The 23537-nt window shown below is 55.2% G+C and overlaps 1 protein-coding gene across 1 annotated transcript in view; it reads left to right on the forward strand.

Moving 5' to 3' along the window:
* Positions 1-23537, forward strand: part of FA2H (fatty acid 2-hydroxylase) — a 55506-nt gene that overhangs the window by 21783 nt on the left and 10186 nt on the right. Inside the window, exons 2-4 of the mRNA XM_043437056.1 lie at positions 8976-9068; positions 21040-21182; positions 21933-22039. Of these exons, the coding sequence (XP_043292991.1) occupies positions 8976-9068; positions 21040-21182; positions 21933-22039 (343 nt within the window). The remainder of the gene's footprint in view (positions 1-8975; positions 9069-21039; positions 21183-21932; positions 22040-23537) is intronic.

The raw sequence follows: 23537 nt of genomic DNA on the forward strand, positions 1-23537 counted from the left end.
TGTTGTGAGTTCGGGGTGGTAATTCAGTACTTTCAATCCACTGTCCCCCTTTCCTGATGTCTTGGAATGCCCACCTATGCTGGCTCCTGCTTCTGGTGACAGGGCTGCTGGTGACGTCATGCAAGCGGGCTCATTTCACAGTTAGGAGCCATGCGGGGTCACAGCACCGCTGAAACGGACATCAGGGATGCGTGGAGGCTGGGGCAGTCTTGTCCACACCCCCAAACCTCCAGAGTGGAGGCGCGAGGCACAGCTCCGGACACGCTTCCTGTTCCCGCCCGTTGCCTCTTCTCCTTTGGTCCTCCTACCGTGAACACCGGGCTGGTAGAGCTGGTCCCCCTGCAGCGGCCGGGCCGGCAGCATGTGGCTGTGCTCGGGGGGTTCTGTGGCCTGTCATCCGCCAGGCCTGGTTTCGGTTTTGGGATTTTGCGCGTCAAGGGTTTGTTACGATGTCTTCAGCTGGGATAGGCCAGAGGACCTGGCTTCTGATTTTGACTTCATCGCACAGCAGCCTACTGGGGATGGAAGCAAGCAGGTCCTGCCGCCTTCATTTCTGCCCCCAGGGACGCTGCTCCCTGGGGACCGCGGGGTGGGCTTGTTAACACAGGCTTCTCCCCGGGGAAGCCCCTTGGTGCAGTTCTGGTGCCCCTTCTCCCAGGGCCTGCCTGGCCCACCTGCAACCCAGGTATCGTGAGACACCCGGACCCCCAGCACCCGCTGGGCCCCCGGGGAGTGGGGGAGAGCTGGACACACGACCCGGGGCACCATCCCTTTTCAGAAAAAGAGTTTTCAGGCCAAGCCCAGGCTGCAGGATAAAAGGCTGCCTGTCTGCCCCGCGGTGCCCAGCCCCGGCCTTCCCGAACAACACGGCTTTATGCGGCGCCCCCGCCCCGCGCCGCCCGCCGCACACAGCCTCCTTTCAGCGCCTCTGTGGTCGGCTTGTTTGTGTGCGGCACACAGTGCAGGCTTTCTGCTGCTCTTCTCCCTGCTCTCCCCCTCACGCACCCTCTCTGGGGACAGTCTGGGCCTTGGGTGCGGGCCCGGGGGCGCCCACGGCAGGGGCTCGGAGCATCCCGGTGAGTTCCCCCGGCGGGGACACGGTGAGCACGTGGAGGCCGTCGGGGGGACAGCGCTGGAAGCAGCTTCCAGGCCGACGCTCCCAGCAGCCGTTGGCAAGCCCTTAGATCAGTGACTGGGCCCTCTGTGCCTCAGTTTCCCTCGTGCAGGGAACACGTCTTCAGGGAGAGTTGTGAGCTTCAGGGATGGCTGTGAGCTGACGGCCATATGCCCAGGTGGGAATGGCCCTTGCTGGGGAGCGGAAGCCGCACGGCTCTGGTGGTGGGGCTGGCCAAGTCTACATCAGAGGCCGAGGTCTACATCAGAGAGGACTGCAGTCCACCGGAGCCCCAGGCCAGCCTGCCACCCCAACATAGCGTTCCACGTGCTGGAGTGAGACTGCTCAGGCCCTGAAGAAGGGGATCACAGCCACCCTGGCTCTAGACGGGGCTGGTGGGCGGGGGAGGGGTACCCGAATGCCCACCCTCCAGGGCCATCTGTGTGGGCCGCCAGGGGCCTGGCGGGAGGGCTGTGCAGATCGAAAGGCCCCAGCGTCTGCCGCGGCCTCGGGGCCTGCTCCCTCGTCTCCTTGAACGCCTCCATCATCTGCTCTCACTCCCCTTGGGACTCATTCTCCTTCTGGGCCCCAAGTCAAACCCAGGGGAAACTGGTCCGGGTCTTTGATCCACTTGCTGGCGCTGCTGCGGTGGAGTCCCATGGACTGGGCGGCCGGGCTGGGCTTCTCGAGAGGGCTGTGAGGGAGACCATCCCAGGCCGCGCCCTGGCTGTGGCTGGTCGGTTGGCGGTCTGGGGCTTGCAGATGCTTGGCCTGACTCTTCACAGGGTGCTCTCCAGGACGTGTGTCTGTTTCCACATCTCACCTTTCTGCGCGGGCATCAGCCACACTAGATTGGGGCCCCCCGAGTCACTTCATCTTCACTAGGTACACCTGAGTTTCAGATAAGGCCACGTTCTGGTGCCCTGGGGCTCGGGACGTCAGCCCGGGAGTTTGGAGGTGGGCTGGGCGTGGGGAGGACCAGGTCAGGCCTCTCAGGGAGGGGGACCCTGGAGGCGCATCCTTGGTGCCCGGCCACGTCTCCCCTGCAGTCACTTCACCTCCGCGGGTTCTCCTCCTTTCCAGGCACCGTGAGGGGCAAGAGGGGCAGTGAAAGTCAGGATCCCCCACCTGCTTCTGCTTCCTGGCCCGCTGCTTGTCCTTGGAACCAATCCTCTTGCCTAGACTGGGCGGAGGATGAGGCCCAGTTGCCATTCACTGAACTTCATGGGGCTCTGCTCCCCCCGGAGCCAGTCTGTCACCAACCCGCTGGGGGCCTTGGCAGAGCTGGGTGGGCGCACTTGGACGCCCCGTGGGTCCCCAGGGGACAGAGGCCTTGCTCTTCCCGTCCACACCCATCCTTCCCCGCGGCTCCCCCAGGGCGGGAGGGCTGAGCTGCCCCAGCTGCTGCAGACCGGCAGACCAAGGGCTGTGCTTGCATTCAGACAGACTGGTTTGGCCCACGTCATTGGTTTTAAATGTGAAGCAGATTTTTAAATTCTGGAGATTTCACAGAGAAATCTAGTTTTTCAGCTTTTCTTAGAAATCAGAAGGTCTGACAGCACTGGGCCCCATCCTTACCTGACCTGGACCTAAGTCAGGGCTACCCCCTTCCCGGGGGGGCGACCCCTCCAGGTTGCTGCGGAGCCCACCCTCCCCTAAGCCTTCCCCTACCACGACCGCAACACAGCGACCATCGATTACTGTGCATGCTGCATTTCTTTTTTTTCTCGGTATCACTGTTTCCAGCAAAAGGGCTCCTCACGGTTTTGCTTGTTTTTTTGTTTCTTGGTGCCTCATGTTTTAAGAAAAATGGGAATGAGCCTCCTTCCTCAAAGAAGTGACGAGTACTCCTATGAGTTTAGTTACAAACAAAATGAGTCTGCATCATGCACCACACTCTGCCTGCTTCACTCGTGTGGCGCCTGCCCAGCTTCTGAGGAGAGCAGGAACTTGGGGTGCCTTTGCCAGAGAGAAGCATATCTTGTTCCAAGAAGAAGACCCTGAGGTCACAAAGCAGGTCAATGAGGGAGGTGGGCCTAGAACTTGGTCTCTGCGGTAGAGTGAATCTGCAGGGCCTGGACTGGGCGGCTGGCCCTGGACTCTTCTCCCTGAAAGCTGCCTCCCTGAGAGGCAGGTGTGTTGTGGGACGCGGCTGGAACTTCAGGGAGCCGTCAGGGAACCACTCCTGGGTCCCCTGTGAGCTCAGGTCTGAACTCAGCTTATGGGAGAGGAGGTGGTGGCCCAGGGAGTCTCGGAGAGTGGGGGGTGGTGTCTGCGGGAGCATCCCCGTGAGACAGCAGCAGGGGCCTGGGCTGACCCGGGAGGACAGCCGGGAGTGGCCGCGCTGGGAGAACACGGCGCTGGTGCTGCCGTCTCACCGAGGTCTCTGCCTGTGGCCTGCGGCCGTGGCTGGGAGGCCCGAAGGAGATCAGGGGCCCTCCTCCCCCCAACCCATATTGCCCAGCACGGCCAGTGGCTTCCAGCTGTGGGTGGGCAGTGCCGCCTACCCAGTCTCCTTAGCGGGGTATACTGACCTCCTCCCTGCCCCGGGACCCCCAGAGCCTAACCAGGCCGCTGTTCACGTACAGCGTCCCATGACTCCGTGCCTGCAGCTGAGGGCCCAGCAGGGAGCGGGGCAGCAGGGTCTCTACCCTCGTGGGGCTTCCACTCTGACTTGGGAGGCAGTCCACGGAAGAGGCACAGCAAAGCAACATGCTTTCAGCCCCTGAACGACTTTGCTGAGCTCACCAGCTGCTTGCAAACAGCTTTGGGCCTGACCGTAACATGTGCTTCTAGCCAGGTCAGCCGCCTGCCTTCCCAGGGTGGAAAGCTCAGGAGCTCCATCCTTGCTACCCTGGGACAGTCTGGAGTCTCTCGGGTAGACCCTCCAGGAAAGCTGTCATCGGGCACAGGTGGGTTGAGCACCCACATCAAGCCTCACCTGTCAGCACAGGGGCTGATCATTCTTAAAAAAGCTGCTGTGCGTCTGACTACAGGACTCCTCACTTCCCTTCCCCAAAGTCTGCGGCTATGCGGTCTGAAGGCAGGACCCAGAACAATGTCCTAAACCTGGAAAAGTGCACAAGTGTTCTTAACTTGCTCATGCTTTTTGGTTAAGGCTTTTTGGTTTTAAGGCTTGCTTCCAGGATCAGGAGAGTCTGTTAAATAATGCATTGTGGAAGTGTCTTAAGAAATTTTTTTTAGAGGTCTTTTAAAGTCTGAGTTGCACCTCAGTCCCTAGGAATGACCTTTACATACTTCTGATTCATGGCTGAAGTTTGGCCGTGGAATTCAAGGCTGAGCCCAGCTCACCTATTAAATAAACACAGAGGCCAGGAAGTCTGCAAGGCATGGCCCAGATCAGTATATGTGGTATGGTGTGATGGCTACCGGAAGGATTTCCTTCCTGGAACACCCACCCCTTCCCTGATTCGCATGAGAGCAGCCCAAGTTGCAACCGGAGACCTTTTGAAAACTCACAACTAGACTCTGGAAAAAGAGTCAACTAGAGGACACTTCCTTGTCCCTGAGGGCATTTCTGCCTGTGGCAGTTCCCACGTGCTGCTTGCTCTGGTTCTCCTTGAAATCTCCTCCCATATTAGAGCCGAGTATAGTCCTGTGGTTAATAAACCTGGGCTCCTCCCAGGGAGGGCTGTGGTCCAGATGAGGTCACCCGGAAAGCACCTCGCTTACGCTGCCAGCCTGGGATCTGCTGGCTAAAAGCATCTCACTCACGACAGGACTGCCTGGTGCCTCCAGGACCCTCCAGCTGTGCTTACCTGGGGTTGGGATGGCAGGAGGAGGCAGCTTCTCCTGCCGCTTCCCCCTCTCTCTGCCTGCCAGGGCAGGATCGAAGGGCAGCGTGACTGCCTGGGGCTGGGAAGGCAGACAGGAGCCCGCGCTGGGCAGGACCGGAGGGCCCAAGAGCCTGGGGTCCTCCCTCCTCCTCCCTCGTTTCACCTAAAGTATTTCCAGCCGAACAGCAGCAACGAAGTCCCCTGAAAGTCCTGTTTGCATTTTCAGCCAACATTTCTCAGTGAAATTAGACTTTTAGTAATTTGTTAAGAAAACCTTAGAGCTGGAACACAAGAGCGCCTTTGATCCACTTCCTGTTACACAGAGATTAGAGCCCCCACACTGACCCCCGTGAACCGAGAAAATGATGACGTACGATTAATGCTCACAGAACAAAAATTTAGGTTGTCATTTTTCTGCATTAATAAATATTTTTAAATGGAATTTTTTTTTTAATCCTTGTGTGAAGTTGCCAGATGCCCTTCCTTGGGAAGAACTGCCTTTTATGCTGCAAGTGTGTGTTTTCTACCTACTTCTTTCATTTATAAAATGCTGCTAATGATAATTTCTTGAAAAAATACTTTTTTAAAAATACATCTTATTTTGGCAAAATAAGATGCTTGTCATTTCGTATCAGACTAATGTAATTTCAGTTCTGTACCTGTCTGTCCCGTGGACGGGGGCAAAGGGCACTGAGGATGACGTGTGGGTCAGATTTCTGGAATTTGACCCTGTATCTGGGCGCCGTCCCACCCAGCCTCGGGCGGCATCCCCAGGTGGCTTGTTAAGCGTCCTGCGCCACATCGCTTCCAAGCAGACCTGCTCACACCATTTGATTTACATTTCCAAGGAGCAGGAGCCCTGTGGAATTTCAGGGCTCCACCCCAGTAACACAGCCAGGGTCCCCTGAGACCCCTGCCGTGACTCAGGGATCTGGAATCTCAGGGGATCGTGACTGGGTTGCAGAGAGCCAACACCAAAACATGGTCCACTCTAGAAATATGAGTGGAGCATGAAGTGTGCTCAAGAGCCCATCCTGGGTACCTAGGAGAGGAAACAGTAGTTTCCTGCCCTGTTGGAATCTGTAGCAGCATTGGACAAACAAGATCATGGCCCACACACACAAAAACAACAAGAGGCAGAAAATTATAACTACCAACTGAGGCAGTGGGACACGTGGAAAGTGTGTTTTTTTCCCCTAAGTTGGGAAATGAAGACATCATTTCTGGCTAGAATGGTTAGGCGTAAAGTATATGGTGGTCAAGAAAATGTTCCCGAGCCCAGCTGCTGGCTCCACTTTCTCATGAACTGTGGGCTGCTTCATGCCTTGGTCTGCTCACCTGTCAAGTAGGAATAATAATCATGCCTCTCCCATACAGTTGTTATGAAGATGAAAGGGCTGGGTTCATGGTAAGGCTTCGTGCACATTAACCGTTGTTGTCATGCTAGGTAGGATGACATTTGAGAAGAAGAGTGTAAGGCGAATGGCAACCGCTCCCTATTGCTTGAGGGAAAAGTCTGGGTTAATTCAAGGGCATAACAGGAGAAGAGTTTGGAAATAATGAGGGAAAGATGTGAAATACAGGGAAGTCAAGGACAAGCCAACCTGCAGAGGATACTAGTGTGGTCACTCTTAGCAAAGTGGTCAGAGGATCAGTCTATCTTGTCAGCCTTAGGGAACATACTCCCTGGGATAAGCAGCAGGACCAGTGTTAGAGGGACATTGCAGAGTCTTCTGAGCTGATGCGTGGGTAGCATGCTGCAGATGTTCAGACACCTGTCTGTGGATGAGTGGGTGATGGCAGTGGGTGTGGATGAGATCCATGTAGGAGGGAAGATGACCATAGTGATGCTCCTGACACCGCCAGCCCGTGAAGAGGAGGCAGATACGGAGCCGGGGCTTCCATCCCTGCAAACTCCCCTCGATGATCCCATTTCTTAGGGTTTCTCTGATTTCCATTGCCTCCTGCCCTCCCGTTCATCACTGTTCCGGGCATCCCAGTCTTCATCATAGTGAACAGGTTTGCAGGTCTGAATCACCTCCCGGGCCACACCAGCTCTCAACACCATGCCAGCAGCAGCAGGCCATTAAAGAAAAAGAAAACAACTTCAGGTGGCCAGAAATTAAATAAATGAGCCGCGTGAGATGGTGGTGAAAGTGCTTATGAGAGCTCTGTTCCCATGGCCTGAAATAGGATGTTCCACGCCGGGGAGGCATGGGCCTTGCAGGGTGCTGCCTGCGTCCCCAGTCACACCCACCTTGGAGGAGGAACAGGAACCAGTTCCTGTAGAGACCCTAATATGTCCTAAGGGGATCTTAGGGAAAAGCAGATGGCAGTGGTCTGTTCTTGGGTGTATATATAAGCTACCAGGTGAAAAGAGCCTTACAGGCTAGAGTCCTAGAGGGCAAGAGCCAGAAGTTGTCCCTGAATGCTGAGGCAGCTGAGCAGAGGGAGGATTTTCCCAAGGCCTTTCACGAGCAGAAGCACGGGATGGGTAGGTGAGTGCTGAGTTCGGTGCTGGGAAACGGGGACCCTTCCTTCTGCTTCCAGTGGTTGGTTCAAAGCACATGCCCTAAAAAGACCTGCGTCTGCCACTCAGGGGTGTCTGAAAAGTGTAGCGCAGACAAAAAAATCATATGCTGATTCAAGTGATAACCCCTTCCCTGCTTGGGATGGGCAGACCCCAAGACAAGCCTTTTGTGGAGAGAGATGGATGGAGTTGGAGTGAGTGAGTGGGGTTGGGGTGCAGAGAAGGATTAGATCATCCTACTTAAGAAAAGACCTGGACGGACCGGGAGACAGGAGCTTTGCGGGATGGGGAGAGGACCATGGTTAGAGGTGCTCGGGGATGTTTTGAGGATATCACAAAATTAAAAGGGACAAGATTATTATATGGCATTTTTATATTGGGTAGTTAGGGAATTTCATTGTATGAAATACTATAAAATCCTCTCTGTCCTCAAGAGATCTTCAGAGATGCTTAAAAAAAAAAATTCAAATATTAACATGGTGACACAATATTAAAAATACTGAGATACCCAGACCAAGACAGGACCACAAAAGCCCCTTTTACTTGGATTGCACATGGGCTTTCCCGGTAAATGACAGAATCGCTGTTGCCATCAGGGTCTCTCGGCTCATCTGGAAAGGAAAATATAAGGATCGTAACAGCAGAAACCCCAACTGGCTGCTCAGGCAGTCTTCTCAGCTTCTTGCAATTCCCCAACCTCTCAGGCCCCCTCCTTCCCGGCCCCCAGCCCCACAGCTTCCCTTGGTCTCAGGGACTCAGAGGACAGGCCTCTGCTACCGGCGGGGGCTCTCCCCACCCCTCCTGGAGGGAAACGCGCGCCCCACCTGTGTGCCAGCCAGCCTCTCCAGCCTCACCCCGCATGACATCAGGGCCAGCTGGGGCCATGTGATTTTCGTGGTACATTCCATTTCCTCCCGCCTCTGCCTCTGCGTCCCTTCCGATTGACCTTGAGCCCATTTGGGCTCTCCTCTGCCAGCCCCGGCCCGTGTGCGGCTGCTGACCGCACCTGGGAGTTCCTCGAGGGCTGGCCCACGTGCCCTGCTGGCTCTCCTTCTGCGGGCATGCGGCCCTAGACGCCCCGCCTGTGGCTCACCAGCCCCGCAGACTCACCAGGAAGAGAGGTCTGGCGTGTCGTCAGCAGGCGTGACCCGGCGAGCCTGCCAGGTCCCCTGGGTGCCACCCTGCAACTCCTGGCCTGGCAGCTTCCAGGAGCCTGGGGAGGGGCTGGCAGGGCTCCCCTGGGCCAGGGCGCTCCCCCTGACAGCTCTCGTTTCCTTCCAGTCTCTTTGCCAGCTTCTCTTCTTCCCTGGACCTTTCTGCCTCTCGCTTTGATGTATATTTCTAAGGGAGAAGACAGGTGCCAGGAATGACTGCCCACATCAGTGCATACCCGCTTCCAAGTGAACTCAGTTCCCTCGATTTCCGCCCACCCTGCCCCACACTCTGCTCCTGCCAATCCTGGCTCGTCACGGGCCGGCTCGGGGTTCTCTTCCCTTGCCGCGATCGGTAACCCCCTCTTCTCTTCTCTCCCCAGGGTCCCGTGGAGAACGGGTCTGTGGCCTCCGCGAACACTCAGAAGACAGACCCTGTGATGGAGCCAAAGCTCAAAGCAGTGGACTGGGACAAGGTAGCGGGCACGGGACAGGGCGGGGTGGTGACTGGGGCTCATGGGGCTGGCGGGGGGCCACGGGCCGTGGCTGTTCACGATGAGGGGGATGAGGCCCGGGGGCAGGCGCCTGCAGCTCACGAGCTTGACCTGGGGCAGTAAACTCGGCCCACAGTGGTGGTGGGCTCCCGGAAACCAAATGCAAGGTCTGGCTGCAAAGACCCCCGAGGGAGGTCCCCCATAGGGATCCCTGAAGCTGAGAAGGGGCAGACACGCCCAGCTTGACCAGTGCCGAGGCAGAGCGGCCACTGGCAGGAGGCAGGACGGGGCGGGAGCCGTCCGCATCAGGCGGGTGCAGAGCCCAGCCACTCGCCTCTCTCGGCGCTCGGAGACCAGCATCCGGCCGTGGTTAGGCGCACCCACGTGCTGGTCAGGGGTTCCTGGAGGGGCTGGGTGGTCGCCAGTGGCGGTGGAGCCGAGACGTGCGGGGTGGCGTTGCCTGGGGCGCAGGAGGGAAGCAGGCTAGGCGCATGTCTCTCCAGCCTGTTTCGTGGGACTTGCCCGCTGTCGTGTTGCCATCTCTTCCTGGAATAGACGCAAGGGTTTACATCCTTAAGTGTTCCCAACCCGTGCTGGACACTGGGAGCAAAAGGCCGGTGGGACAGGCCGTTGCCTTCAGGGAGCTGACAGTTTGGTGAGGAGGCCAGATCTCCCCCAGAACATGTTATCACAAGACAGGGAGACGCGCGGAGCACACCCAGCAGCGCTGACCGGAGGGCCCGTCCGACCGGGACTTCTGAGGCCCCGACCCCAGGGACCCAGAGATGGCATGGGCACTGACTCCGGGGAAGCCCCTCAGCCCAGGGCAAAGACGCTTTTGCGTCCTTCAATGGAGGGTCCAGAACAAGTGGCCCTGTGCCCCGTTCCCTTCAAGGAGGCCTGCGACCAAAGGGGAGGTCGAGGGCACTATGTCCGCAGAGGGCTCACTGGACCTGTCTCCTGACCCTGACGCCAGACTGGGGCATGACTGCGCATCGCCCAGGCTGGCACAGAGGTTGGGGGCCTCGGTACCAAAGGCTGGCTTCTCTGGAAGCTCTGGGACTCTAGACTTGCTCTGACGTGACGAGGATGGAGTGGGAGACAGCCAGTGTGAAGGGACAAGGCCTTCAAGCTAGTGAAGTCAGGACCTGGGCTTGAGAGAGGAGGTGCTGCGGTAGGAGCCGAGAAGGCTGTGGATGAGGCAGGATGGGGGGAAGCCGCAGCGCGCCCAGCTCTGCGCTCAGCGGCCGGTGGGCCATGCTCAGAGGACCCCATGGAGGGGGCCCTGGGCCAGCACATGGGGCTTGGCTTAGGGACTGAATGTTGGACGGAAAACACCCTCAAGAGAGCTGACCGGGCCTGGGGTGGGTGGCCAGAAAGAATCAATCGCCCTAGAAGGGAGGGGGCTGTCACATGAGCCTGGCTGAGGACAGGCAGATCACAGCCCTGTGCTGGGGAGGGGTCCTCCTGATTTCCCTGGGCTCCCCTAGCCACATCCCCCAGGCCTGTGCTGCGCCCCCCCACCCCCATCAGGGGAAGACAGGCCCCTCTCCCTTCCCCCAGGCCCAGCCCCTGGCCCCTCGCCAGCACGCCCAGGTCACACCTGACTCACGCGCCCCGCCTGTCTGTCTTTCTCGCACACACTTTCTCTCTTCCTCCTGTCGCTCTTCCTGCATCCCTGGGCTGAGAGAGGGGGACAGGACCGGTGCAGGAGAGGCCATGGAGACCCACTGCGAGCAGGGGGGTCAGCTTCGTGCCTTCCCTAGGCACCGAGAAGACCCAGCTCAAGGAGCTCACTTCCCAGGGAGAGTGAACTGTGCTTTTCTTGCTTTTTCCCTTTTTTAAATTCATCTACCGTGTGGTCCATCCTAGCCCTTCTCGGGGAGACGAGAGGCTGGGAGACCCCCATCTGTTTCTGACCCAGTCCAGGGGCCTTGAGGAGTTCTCGAGAGAGGCCAAGAGGGCAGGAGCTGTGTTGAAGCCAGGGATCTGGGGAGGACTTGCCAAAGCTAACCCTTCATGCTAAGGAAGGGCATCTCGGGTCCCCTGGCCCAGCCTCCTGGCCCGGAAGCTGGGGACAGAGTCAGCCATGCTGAGAAGAATGAGGGGAATAGGGATGGGGTGCTGAGGCATAGGGTAAAGGTTCTGAAAGGAAAGGGCCAGGAAGCAACCCCAGCAGGCCCTGCCCTGCTTAGAGCTGCAGCATCATCTGGCTTTCAAGCTCTGCATGAGATTTTATTGGAATTATTGTTAAATCATACCTTCCATCACCTATTGGGCAGGACCCCAAGTTTCCTTGTGGGACAAGATACCAGGTAAGCTCCGCACCACACACTTTGTCCTACACATCTCCCTGTTTCCTGGACACCAGGCTGTGTGGAGCCTTACCCAGTGGAAGTTGCCGGAGCTCCCACTGCTCCTGGCTTCTGGGCACACCTGTCTTATTTGTCCCTCTGTCCTTGCTGTTTCACTTTGTCCTTGGCAGGGCTTCCCACTTGGAGTGCCAGCCTCCTGGGAACCAGATTGAACTAGTATGGTTTGAGAGGTTTACAGAACCCCCTGCCCAGATCCCCCTGGACAGTGGAGTTAGCACCGAATTAATTCTTCTTTTATTAAGCTCTTACCCTGTGCCAAACACTGTAGGCTAAACACTTTGACAATATTATTTTTTTGAAGTTGTCATTCTCAACTATTATCTTTTAAATTTATTGGTATATAGTTGCTTTACAATGTTGTTAGTTTCTGGTGTACAATAAAGTGACTCAGCCGTATGTACACATGTATCCCCTCCTCTCCCACCCTGCCCCCACCCCACCCGTCTAGGTCACCACAGAGCACTGAGCTGAGTCCCCTGGTATACAGCAGGTGCCGACTAATTGCCTGTCTTATACATGATAGTGTATATATGTCAATCCCAACCTCCCAGTTCATCCCAGCTCTCTTCTCTGTCCCCCACTGTGTACACACATCTGTCCTCTATGTCTGCATCTCTATTCCTGCCCTGCAAATAGGTTTATCTGTACCATTTTTCTAGATTCCATAATATATGCAATATTAGTGTTTCTCTTTCTGATTTACTTCACTCTGTACGACAGACTTTAAGTCCATCCACATCCCTACAAATGACACAACTTCATTCTTTTTTATGACTGAGTAATATTCCATTGTCTATATGTACCAAGTCTCTATCCATGAGTCTGTCAGTAGACATTTAGGTTGCTTCCATATCCTGGCTGTTGTAATAGTGCTGCGGTGAACATTGGGATGCATGTGTCTTTTTGAATTATGGCTTTTTCAGCACGTATGTGCCCAGTAGTGGGATCATATGGTAGTTCAGCAACCTACAGATTCAATGCAATCCCTACCAAATTACCAATGGCATTTTTCACAGAATTAGAACAAAAAGTTTTACAATTTGTATGGAAACACAAAGACCCTGAATAGCCAAAGCAGTCTTAAGAAAGAAAAACAGAGCTTGAGAAATCAGGCTCCCTGACTTCAGAATATAGTACAAAGCTACAGTCATCAGGACAGTATGGTACTGGCACAAAAACAGAAATGTAGACCAAGGGAACAAGATAGAGAGCTCAGAGATAAACCCATGCCCCTATGGTCAACTAATCTATGACAAAGGAGCCAAGAATATACAATGGAGAAAAGATAGTCTCTTCAGTAAGAATATCTCTTCAGACAGTCTCTTGGTGCTGGGAAAACTGGACAGCCACACGTAAAAGAATGAAACCAGAACACCCTCTAATACCATACACAAAAATAAACTCAGAACTTCCCGGGTGGTCCAGTGGCTAGGCCTCCATGCTCCAATGCAGGTGGCCTGGGTTCCATCCCTAATCCAGGAACTAGATCCCACATGCCACAACTAAAAATCTGTTGCAGCCAAATTAATTAATTAATTATTTTAAAAAATAATAAACTCAGAATGGGTTAAAGACCTAAATGTAAGATCGGCCACTATGAAACTATTAGCAGAAAATATAAGAAGAACATTCTTTGACATAAATCACAGCAAGATTTTGTTTAACCCACTTCCTACAGTAATGAAAATAAAAACAAAAATAAAAAATGGGACCTAATTAAATTTAAAAGCTTTTGCACAGCAAAGAAAACCATAAATGAGATGAAAAGACAACTGACAGAACAGGAGAAAATATTTCCAAATGAAGCATCTGACAAGGGATTAATCTCCAAAATATACAAACAGTTCATGCAGTTCAATTAAAAAAAAAAAACCCAATCAAAAAATGGGCGGAAGACCTAACTAGACACTTCTCTTCTCCAGAGAAGACATCCAGATGGCCAAGAGGCACATGAAAAGTTGTTCAGCATCACTAATTGTTAGAGAAATGCAATATAATGAAGTGAATACCTCACATGGTCAGAATGGCCTTCATCAAAAAATCTACAAACAATAAAACCTGGAGAGGGTGTGGAGAAAAAGGAACCCTTCTACACTGTTGGTGAAATTGATAACAGCCACTACGAAGAACAGTATGGAGGTTCCTTAAAAATACTATCTTTTCTCTAATTTCGGGTAGCTCAATGTGTAAAGAATCCACCTGCAATGCAGAAGATGCAGGAGACTCAGGTTCAATCCCTCTGTCAGGAATCTCCCCTGCAGGAAGGCATGGCAACCCATCCCAGTATTCTTTCCTAGAGAATCCCATGGACAGAGAAGCCTTGAGGGCTACAGTTCATGGAGTCGCAAATAGTTGGACACAACTGAGCATGGGCGCGCACACCCCTCTAGCTTAGCTGGAAGGGATCTGGTTCAAGTCTGAGCTGACCCTGATGCTTGGAAGGAGTGAGGGCAGGATGAGATGGTTGGATGACATCACTGACTCAACGGACAAGAGTTTGAGCAAACTCCAGGAGATGGCGAAGGACAAGGAAGCCTGGCGTGCTGCAGTCCACGGGGTCGCAAAGAGTCATACACGACTGAGCAACTGAACAAGGATCTGATTTCATTCTTCCAACAACACAAAGGGATGATGATCCTGATTTAACTCATGAGAAAGAGCTTGTCTCCTGCCCAAGGTCAAAGTCACTCTGCTAGTTAACTTAGGGGTCACAGCTAAGCCCCCTGACCTGCCCCCTCCATGGGTCCTAGAACACTTTCACCCTGACAGCTGGCCAAGAATAAGACCCTGAGGCCTGTGACAGGGAGAGGGGGTGGCAGAAGGTGAGGGGGGTCTGAGCAGGCACTCTGGGAGGCCTCTTCCCATCCCTCCCCAGGGGGAGCCAGACTCCAGCAGTGCTTGCTTCCCTCAGGCTCCTGGAGGCCTCCAGTGTGAGTGAGCCACTGTCTTCCTTTAAGAGACAGGTAGAGTCATCTAGCCAGGCACGTCAGAAAGCAAAAGGCAGGTCCCCAACCTCCCTGCCCCTACACACACACACACACACACACACACACACACACACACACACACACGTCACAAAGCAAAAAGCAGGTCCCCAGCCTCCCTGCCCCTACACACACACACACACTCACACACACACGTCACAAAGCAAAAAGCAGGTCCCCAACCTCCCTGCCCCTATACACACACACACACACACACACACACACACACACACACACACGTCACAAAGCAAAAAGCAGGTCCCCAGCCTCCCTGCCCCTACACACACACACACACTCACACACACATGTCACAAAGCAAAAAGCAGGTCCCCAGCCTCCCTGCCCCTACCACACACACATGTCATACACACACACATCACACACACACACACACACGTCATACACACACACACATCACAAAGCAAAAAGCAGGTCCCCAACCTCCCTGCCCCTACACACACACACACACACACACACACACACACACACACACTGTTGGCATCAGGGGCTGCCTGGCAAAGATGTTGATGTTGACCCCCTGGTTTTATCCTTTCACAGGATCCTCCTGGCCCAGTTTTTGCCCTGCTCCCGCCCCCCCCCGCCGCCCCCGACACCGCTGATCCAGCCAGTATGTTCATTCTCCGTCGCTCAGTCTCTTTGCAACCCAGGGTACTGCAGCCCGCCAGGCTCCTCAGTCCACGGGATTCTTCAGGCAAGAATACTGGAGTGAGTTGCTATGCCCTCCTCCAGGGGATCTTCCCAACCCAGAGATCGAACCCAGGTTTCCTGCATTGCAGGTGGAGTCTTTACCACTGAGTCACCAGGAAACCCTCACCTAAGAGCTCAGCAGTGCTCAAAACTATTGCCAGGGAGACGCCAGGCAGGCTGGGCTCTGCCCTCTTTGTCCCTGCAGGGGCCCTGGACCAGGCAGGCTGGGGGCAGGAGGTGCCGACCGGTGACCACAGACAATTCCGGTCTGTTTTCCCATCAATAAGAGGAGGAGGTTATTCCTGCCCCGTGTTGTGTGGGGTTGTCGGGAGGATCTGGAAGAACCTACAAACGGGAACGAGAAAATGAGCTGCTGGTGAAAGTCTACCCGCAGGTGTGGGCCGGGCGCCTGGGCGGGGCAGCACTTCACGGGCGTGTTCATGGTTTGCCGGTCCCGCCTCTCCTCTCCGCGGGCCTCCCTGGGCTTGTCTCCTGGAGCACCGGAGCGAGCCTGAGGTCCCCTCCTCCGGTGCAGGGAGGTTAGGGAACCTGTATGCAGGGGGCAGAACCCCTCCAGTGGGCTGGAGCTTGTCCGGCTGGGAGACTCCAATTAGACCTCATGGGGCGGGTCTGCAGCGACCCCTGCGAGGCCACCAAGAGCCCCGGTGGTTCACACACGCTAGACTCCCGTGCTGGGTCCCTCACAGCCTCTGTGCCGGAGAATTCACTGCCCAGGGGGCCCTGAGCCAGCTGAGGTTAGGACCTCGGCCGGAGGTGAGCAGCACTCACTGCTGACCTGTAGCCTCAATCTCCTCATCTGACAGATAGGCTCATCAAAGGCGTCGACTCGCAGCATTCTGGCTTTCAAGTATAGACCTGGAGTCTGAGCCTGCAGAAACAGGGGCTGGAATTCTCCTCCCTCCTCCCGGCCCGCGGGCTGGAAGCACGTCCTCGCCTCCTTGGCCCAGAAAGCTGCCCTGGAGCGATGCTCTTGGGGCTTGGGTGCGCATTGCTGGGAACAATCGCCTCGGCTCAGTGGGGTGGTGGGCGGAGCTGCTGACGCAGAGCTGCCGCCCCCTCGGCGCTCCCCTCACCCCCACCCCGTTTGTGCCTCGCCTTGCCCTGGGACGAGCAGTTCCCACTCCTGAGCCACCCGGCCCGTGCCGCCCTGGATGAGGGGCCCCTGGGGAGCGGGTGAGGCCAGAAGAGAGGCCCCCTGCACACCCTGGCAGCACCCTTCCACCCGCCCTCCGGGCAGCCGGCTGCCCTGTCCCCCTGCCAGCACTGCCGCAGCTGCATTCCTGGCATAGCCGGGAGCCTCCCGCCCTCTGCCTCCTGGTGGGGCAGGGAGGGGGACGCAGGGCCAGCTCACCCTGACTGCTGTGCGCCTCCTGTGGCTTGGCCTGTGGCCCCAGGTCTCTGCATTCATCCCAGCCTCTCCCCCCGACCCCCCCGCCCCACGTCCCCCAACAAGCGCACTCCAGAGCTGTGTCTGGGCTGGTCCTCACCCTCCTCCGTGCGGTCTGGCTTTAGCTGGCTGCACTGAGTTGGTCAGCCACGCTCTCCGACCATCCGGTTCCACTGCTGTAGAAGGAGGATTTGCTATTGTGAGGGGGGCAATGGAAACCCCGACAGTCCTGGGCTGGTCCCCCCTCCTGTCCCTCACCCAACCTTCTTCTGAGGCCGGGAGACTTTTGCTGACACCTTCCCTGTGTCCCCTGAACCTCAGGAAGCAGGGGTGGGAAGGGGCCAGGAGCAGGTCCAGCTCTGGAGGAAGAGAGCTGTGTGTGCATGCGTGTGTGTGCGTGTGCATGTGTGTGTGTGAAGTGGCCAAGCTGTCCTGGCCAGGTATAGCAGGAAGTGACGTTTATCCGGAGTCCCTTCCCACCTCACTGGGCCCGAGCGGTCATCTCTTTCGTGTCTTGCTTCTGGGCCAGTTGCATGTTGGAAATGACCAGCGAGTGAGCGGTGTTGAGTGTATTCCAACACCCACCTCAGACGCTCACCAGTGAGCAGGACGCTGCTGCTGCTGACGAGGGCTCAGTTGTGTCTGACTCTTCCCGACCCCATGGACTGTTGCCCGCCAGGCTCCTCTGTCCGTGGGACCCTCCAGGCCAAAATACTGGAGTGGGTTGCCATGTCCTCCTCCAGGGGATCTTCCCGTCCCAGGGATCGAACCTGTGTCTCTTATGTCTCCTGCATTGGCAGGCAGGTTCTTTACCGTAAGCACCACCTGGGAAGCCCCAGTGAGCAGGACTGGAAGAGAACTGAGAAGACACACTTACGTCTCTTAGGAGATTCTGTGGAGGATGCTAAGGGCTGGGGGAGGCGGGAAGGGAGGCTCTTGCTATAGGACCAACCAGCCCCATCTCAAGAGTCACCTAACCCCTCTGGGCCTCAGAGTCCTTGTTCTCAAAGTGGGGAGGAAGTCAGCCAACCTCAATTTCCATGCTTAAGGTGGAAGGGTCGCTTTCCTTCCCCTTTGGGCTGGAATCCCTGCTTTTTGCTCACCCAGATGTTTCTCCCTGGGTCTCAGCTGAATTAAGCTCACAAATCCCATGCTGTTTTCTGCGTGCTTCACAAAATAAAGGGAAGACAGGAAAATTTTGCCCAAACTGCTTCTTGGCTAAGAAAGAGTTCTCCGTGTTCTCAGTGCTGTGCCACAGCTGGACATTTTCTTGTCTAAGGTAGCTGAGTCTGAATTAGGTGTCGTGTGTATGCAGAAGTGGAACACATAAAAACCAGTAGTTTCACTCAAGATAGGTGGTAGCAACTAAGAAAAATACAAAAAAAAAGGCATCGCTAAGATGAGCAGATAATCTAGAATATTTTTAATACTTGGTCAATGCAAACAAGTCAAGAAGTGAAGAACAGAGCAATAGCAAGACAACATTAGAGATAAATGGACTGAATACTCCAGTTAGAGTGGGGACTTCCCTGGCGGTCCAGAGGTTAAGACTCCCCACTTACAGTCCAATGGGTGCGGGTTCCATCCCTGGTCAGGGAACTAAGATCCCACATGCTGTGCAGCAGGACCAAAAAAATTAAAGATAAAAATGCAGAGAGTGACTGGATGGAAAAGTCAGACTTGACTATACACTGTCTGCAAGGGATGCACTTCAAATGTGAGACGTGAGCAAGGTGAAAGGGAAAGGGCGGGCAAGGTAGATCATGAAGACAGTAAGCATGAGGAAGCTTCTACGAGAGTCAGATGAAACGGACTCAGGACAAGAAGTCCTACCAGAGCCTGTATTTCCCAGTGATAAAGGGGCCAATTCATCAAAATGAGCGGTCTTTGGCAAGTTACTCTGCTCCCATTTCCCCATCTGCGTGACAGCAATGATACCGCACCTGCCTGGTTAGGGGTCTGGTGGGGATCAGAGGACTGAGCTCCCGTGAAGGACCCAGAGCCACGCTCAGCGCATAACAGGGCACTGTGACTCTCCGCCCTCGGTGTTGGCGCAACAGGGACAAAACCTCGCGCTCTTGCTGCGCTCCTGACCCAGCTGCTCTGAGGTGGGGTTCTGTGGTCTGTTGCAAGATAAGATGTAAACACAGGCCACTAGCTGGTTCCTCCAGTTTTCCGCTGGTATGTGTAAGGGAGACACAGAATGTGTGTGTGTGTGTGTATGTGTCTGACAAGAGGCAGAGGAATGGCAGGAATGAGTCAGCCTGCGCCCAATGATCTGTTTGCTAGACCCAAGGCATGAAGTCAAGGAGGCGTGAGACTGGGGCCAGGAGGAGTGTCACAGCCGGCAGGGTTTGGACGGTCACTTGGTGTAACTGGTGCTGTGTGGGATGGCTCTGGGCTGCCCTGGGTCATCTTCCAGCCTGAGAGGTGTGAAGGCCGTCAGCACCTGGGACCTGCCCGGCTCATGTGGCCAGAACCACGGCATCTTTGGGCCTGTCCCCCAGGCTCAGGCACACAGAGAATGCTTGGGGACCTCCCCCACTTGCCCCGAGACCCTCTGCCCCCTGCTCCAAGGCTGTCATGGCAGGGCGGGGACCCTTGCTGGGCCGGGGCCAGCTGTGGTGCGGAGGCCTGTGCAGGGAGCAGGTTCCAGCTGGGGCTGTGGGAAGGTGGACTTGTGGATTCCAGTCGCTACTTCCTCCCTGGCTTCCGTGCTCATCCTCCACACGTATCCACATCCGTTCTCTCCGCTCCTTTCGGGATACCGCCTCGCTTCTCACTCCCCGGGGGCAGCCTGACTCCCTGCACTGGAGGTTCACTGAACCCCCTGCGCACCAGACACGGGGTGCATGGACCCCTCTCTCCTATCATGCGTGGGGGTCCAGGCACACCTGGCTTCCCAGACACGAGAGCCGAGAGGCTCTGAGAGGTAGACGCTTGCCCAGGATCCCATAGTTGATAAACGGCAGGGTCGGGCTTTGAAGGGGGTTGCCTGACTACAAGGTCATTTTTTTTTTTTTTACTGATTTTGGTCTAGATTAATCTTCACTATACTGACTCATCAGAAGTCTTCAAGGGCTGCTCATTGCCCAGAGCTGTGACCTCCATACTTTTTTGATCTTGCGTCCGTATAAGTAAAACATTTTGAGCATGGTCTTCATTATATGTCCATTTTAATTATCCACAAATTATTTGCATGAACTTATGTATTCTTGTATTATGTACATTAGAAAACATTCAAATATGGTTTATATATGAGAGAAATATATCAAAAGCAGTCTCTTAATATTTTCTCCCCTCCCCTGGGAATCAGCCTGTGAGTACCTCTGGGGTACACATCCATCCTCACCTTGGGGACAGCTGACCTGGAGGTTGAAGTGACAACCCCTGGGCCTGATACTGGATGTTCTGTCATCTAAAGCCCTCAGCAGATTTCTTTCTACTGCCCCACAGATCAAAGTCAAGGGACCAAACGGGCCCCAGTCATTCTCAACTTCACCTTGATGCCCATGTTCCCTGCCCATCTCCATTTCCCTCTCCCTCTTGCTAAGTCTTCCCTACTGTATGAGCCCCAACCCCAACCCCAGTTTCTGTGCAAAGCCCTCCTCTCCCACCCTGGACTCAGACATTTGTACCAATCGTTCACCTCTGAACCTCAGCCTGCCTGCATCACCATTAAATTATCTTGCCTGGCTTGTCTCACCTTGCTGAGTACTTTATGCAAGTACTATTATTATTACTTCCATTTGGTAGCTAGGGAAACTGAGGCTCAGAGAAGTTAAGTAATTTCCTCCGAGTCACACAGGAAGTGATGGCACCTGACTCTGGAGTCTGAACTCTGCTTCAGCACTAAGCTATGTAAAGCAAAGATGATCTTTTACGTTGTTGTTTATTTTTCCCAGCAACTGGCACGTATATCAAGCAAAGTGCTGGATGAATGATTGTTTGAATGGATGAATGAATGAATTGCATAGGCCACAGCTAAGAAGAAAGGCCTTGGTGGAGGAGAAAGGGCCTACTTGATTCCTCCTACAGAATGTATTGATTCCTGTACTTAAAGAATCCTGGTTAAGACTTCAAGCTTCAGGCATGCAGTGCTGAATCTGGGCACTCAGATGTCATCAACAGAATTTGGTGTCTCCAGCTCCTGGCTTGACCATCCTCTGTGTTGACTTAGTCCTCAGACAGGCTCCCCTGGCAACTCCAGGGTCATGCCCCACCAACCTAGCCATCCCAGCAAGAGGAAAGGGTGTCTGATGGCTCACTGCACCAGCTTAGGCCATGGGCCTGTCCTGGATCCCATTTCTGTGGCCCAAGGGTTGGGACGAATGGTTGGTTCCTGATCTCTGCAGTAGGGAGGGTGGGTCGCTCCATACGGACCATGGGAGTCGAGGCAGAGCTGGGGATGGGATGCTGTAACCAGGAGAACAAAGAGGTGTGAGTCTCAAGTGTTCGCTTGGCTTTGTCTCTTGAAGGACCTGGTGGACTGGCAGAAGCCCCTCCTGTGGCAGGTCGGCCACTTGGGAGAGAAGTACGATGAGTGGGTCCACCAGCCGGTATCCAGGCCCATCCGCCTCTTCCACTCAGATTTTGTCGAGGCCCTCAGCAAGACCGTCTGGTGAGTCCTGCTCTGAGGTCATGGTGGGCTGTCCCCTCTCCTGACGGTGCCAGCCAGATGCAAACGGGAAGGGTCCCTCCCTGGAGCCCAGAACTGTACTGCAAGCTCTTGGAGGCAGTGGAACATGCCATGGGCATAATCTATTCCTGTGCGTGGTTTTTCCCACCGAGTGGCAACCCAACATGTAGCCAGAAACTGCTTTGAATGTCCCTACTTCACTTTCACTTTTCACTTTCACACATTGGAGAAGGAAATGGCAGCCCACTTTGGTGTTCCTGCCTGGAGAATCCCAGGGATGGGGGAGCCTGGTGGGCTGCCGTCTATGGGATCACACAGAGTCGGACACGACTGAAGTGACTTAGCAGCAGCAGCCTGTTCTGTTCCTGACTCCTACGAGGCGTTTTTTGCCTCTGCTGCCCTTGGGGGGCTATTTTGCCTGCAATTACCTCCTCTGCCACGAGAGGTCAGCACCTGTACAACTGCACTGTCAGTAGCCACAGGGATTCTTTTCGTTTTCCGTTCCGGTCACTCGGAGACTTGAGGGAGACAGACTCACAGCTGCTCTCTTCTTTCCTCCTGCCCTCCCCGCCCCCGCAGCAGTATCCCTTGACCGCAGGTCTCCATGTGCTCTTTGCACCTGCTTGAGTACCTTCTCGTCCCCCCTCTAGCGGAGAGGTATGTCTCTTAGGAAGCTGGGCCGTCTCAAGCTGCTGCGCATGTATCTCTCTCACCCTGATGGTCTTCCTGCAGGTACAGCGTCCCCATCGTCTGGGTCCCCCTGGTCCTGTACTGCAGTTGGTCCTACTACGGCGCCTTCGCCCAGGGCAACGTCCCGCTCTTGGCACCCTTCGCCACAGGTGATGTCTGGTCTTCCTGCTGTGCAGTTCCCGTGGCTCCTGGGGGCGGGGGACCTTGGTGCTCTCCCTGCTCCTCAGTTTCTGAGACCTTAGAACCCTAAACCACATCAGAAGCATTTTAAAATGAGGTCTATCTGTAGAAACACTCTTCCAAAAGAAAGGTCAGACTTCCCCACCCTCCAAAAGAGGAACTAAAAAAAAAATAAACAGCCACACACGAAATTATATCATTTCATCAAGTGGTATAGCAATAAAGAAGGGGATTTCCATTGAGTCGAAGAATAGAAAAAGTATGACCTGGGGTTGTTTGTCGGGAAACTAAATGAAGTCATTTCACCAGGTAGGACAGCAGAGCTGAAACACAAACAAAACAGAGATTAGAACCTGGAGGAGAAAGATCAGAAACAAAGATCAGATCGTAGGTGACCTAGAGTGTTTCCCGGGCAAAGGCCCTTCAGCAGAAGCCTGACTCGGAGTCACCCCAGTAACCTCTGTTGAGCAGTCATCACATGCCTGGAACTTTCCAGGGACCATGTCATTTAACACTCCCAACAGCCCACAAGCAAGGGACTTGTCATTACACCTTTTTAGAGATAAGAGGGTTAAGCAAGCAGGTCAGGGTCGCGTGGCTACGATGTAGCTGCCCGGTGCCACCAGGCAGGCAGGGGACAGAGAGAAGAGCCTATGAGGCTGAGTCTCAGGGCAGCACTGTGTGGGCATGGCCTCTGCTGCCAGCCTGCCTCCCCAGTTCATCACCCACCTCGGGCCTCCAGGTCCGGACCACCTGCCCAGGTAACCTGCCCATCCTGGCACAGTCCGCCTTGGGAGAGTGATCGCCCATGGTGAGTGGCTCAGACAGAAGCCAGGTGGGGGGGACAGGTGGAAGAGGGTGCTGAGGATGGCTCAGAAGGGCTTTCCTCTCCTGATCACACATTGCGTTCCTGACCATTAGGCTCTGAACCCCTGTGTGCGCCAAATGCAAGCTCCCTCTCTCCACACTCCGGGGCTCTCTCCTGCCCACCTCCTCCAGGAGGACAAGTTGAGGGCTGAATGGTTTAGATGAGGGAGGCCATGGCCACAGCGCAGGGAGCCCGTTTTCCCACCTGGCCCAGAATGGGGTGAGGCTGAGCCAGTTGCAGAAAGTCCCCCAGAGCTAAGGCTGCTTCCAGACACGAAGGGTTAATGTGTGCACCCCTCAAGCCAAGGTTACCCACTTCTGCCCACGCTGAATAGCTCAGGCACAGCACAGGCCTTGTTGCTCAGACGGCCTGCTCACTGAATCGCCCACTGTTTCTGCCCAGCGCTCCCCGAACAATCGCCAACAGTGGCGGGGCCGACAGGGCTGGGGCCGGAGGGAGAAGGGGACGCTGGAGCTTTGGCCCAGGTCCCTCTGCAGGAGTCCTCCGGAGATGCCACTTGGTACCAGCTCCGGCCTGATGGGCCGACAGGGGTGGTGCTGGGGTGAGGGGGCGGGTGGAGCCTTGACCTATAGGAGGCG

Source organism: Cervus canadensis, chromosome 18 (assembly GCF_019320065.1).
Source record: "Cervus canadensis isolate Bull #8, Minnesota chromosome 18, ASM1932006v1, whole genome shotgun sequence".
NCBI lineage: Eukaryota > Metazoa > Chordata > Mammalia > Artiodactyla > Cervidae > Cervus > Cervus canadensis.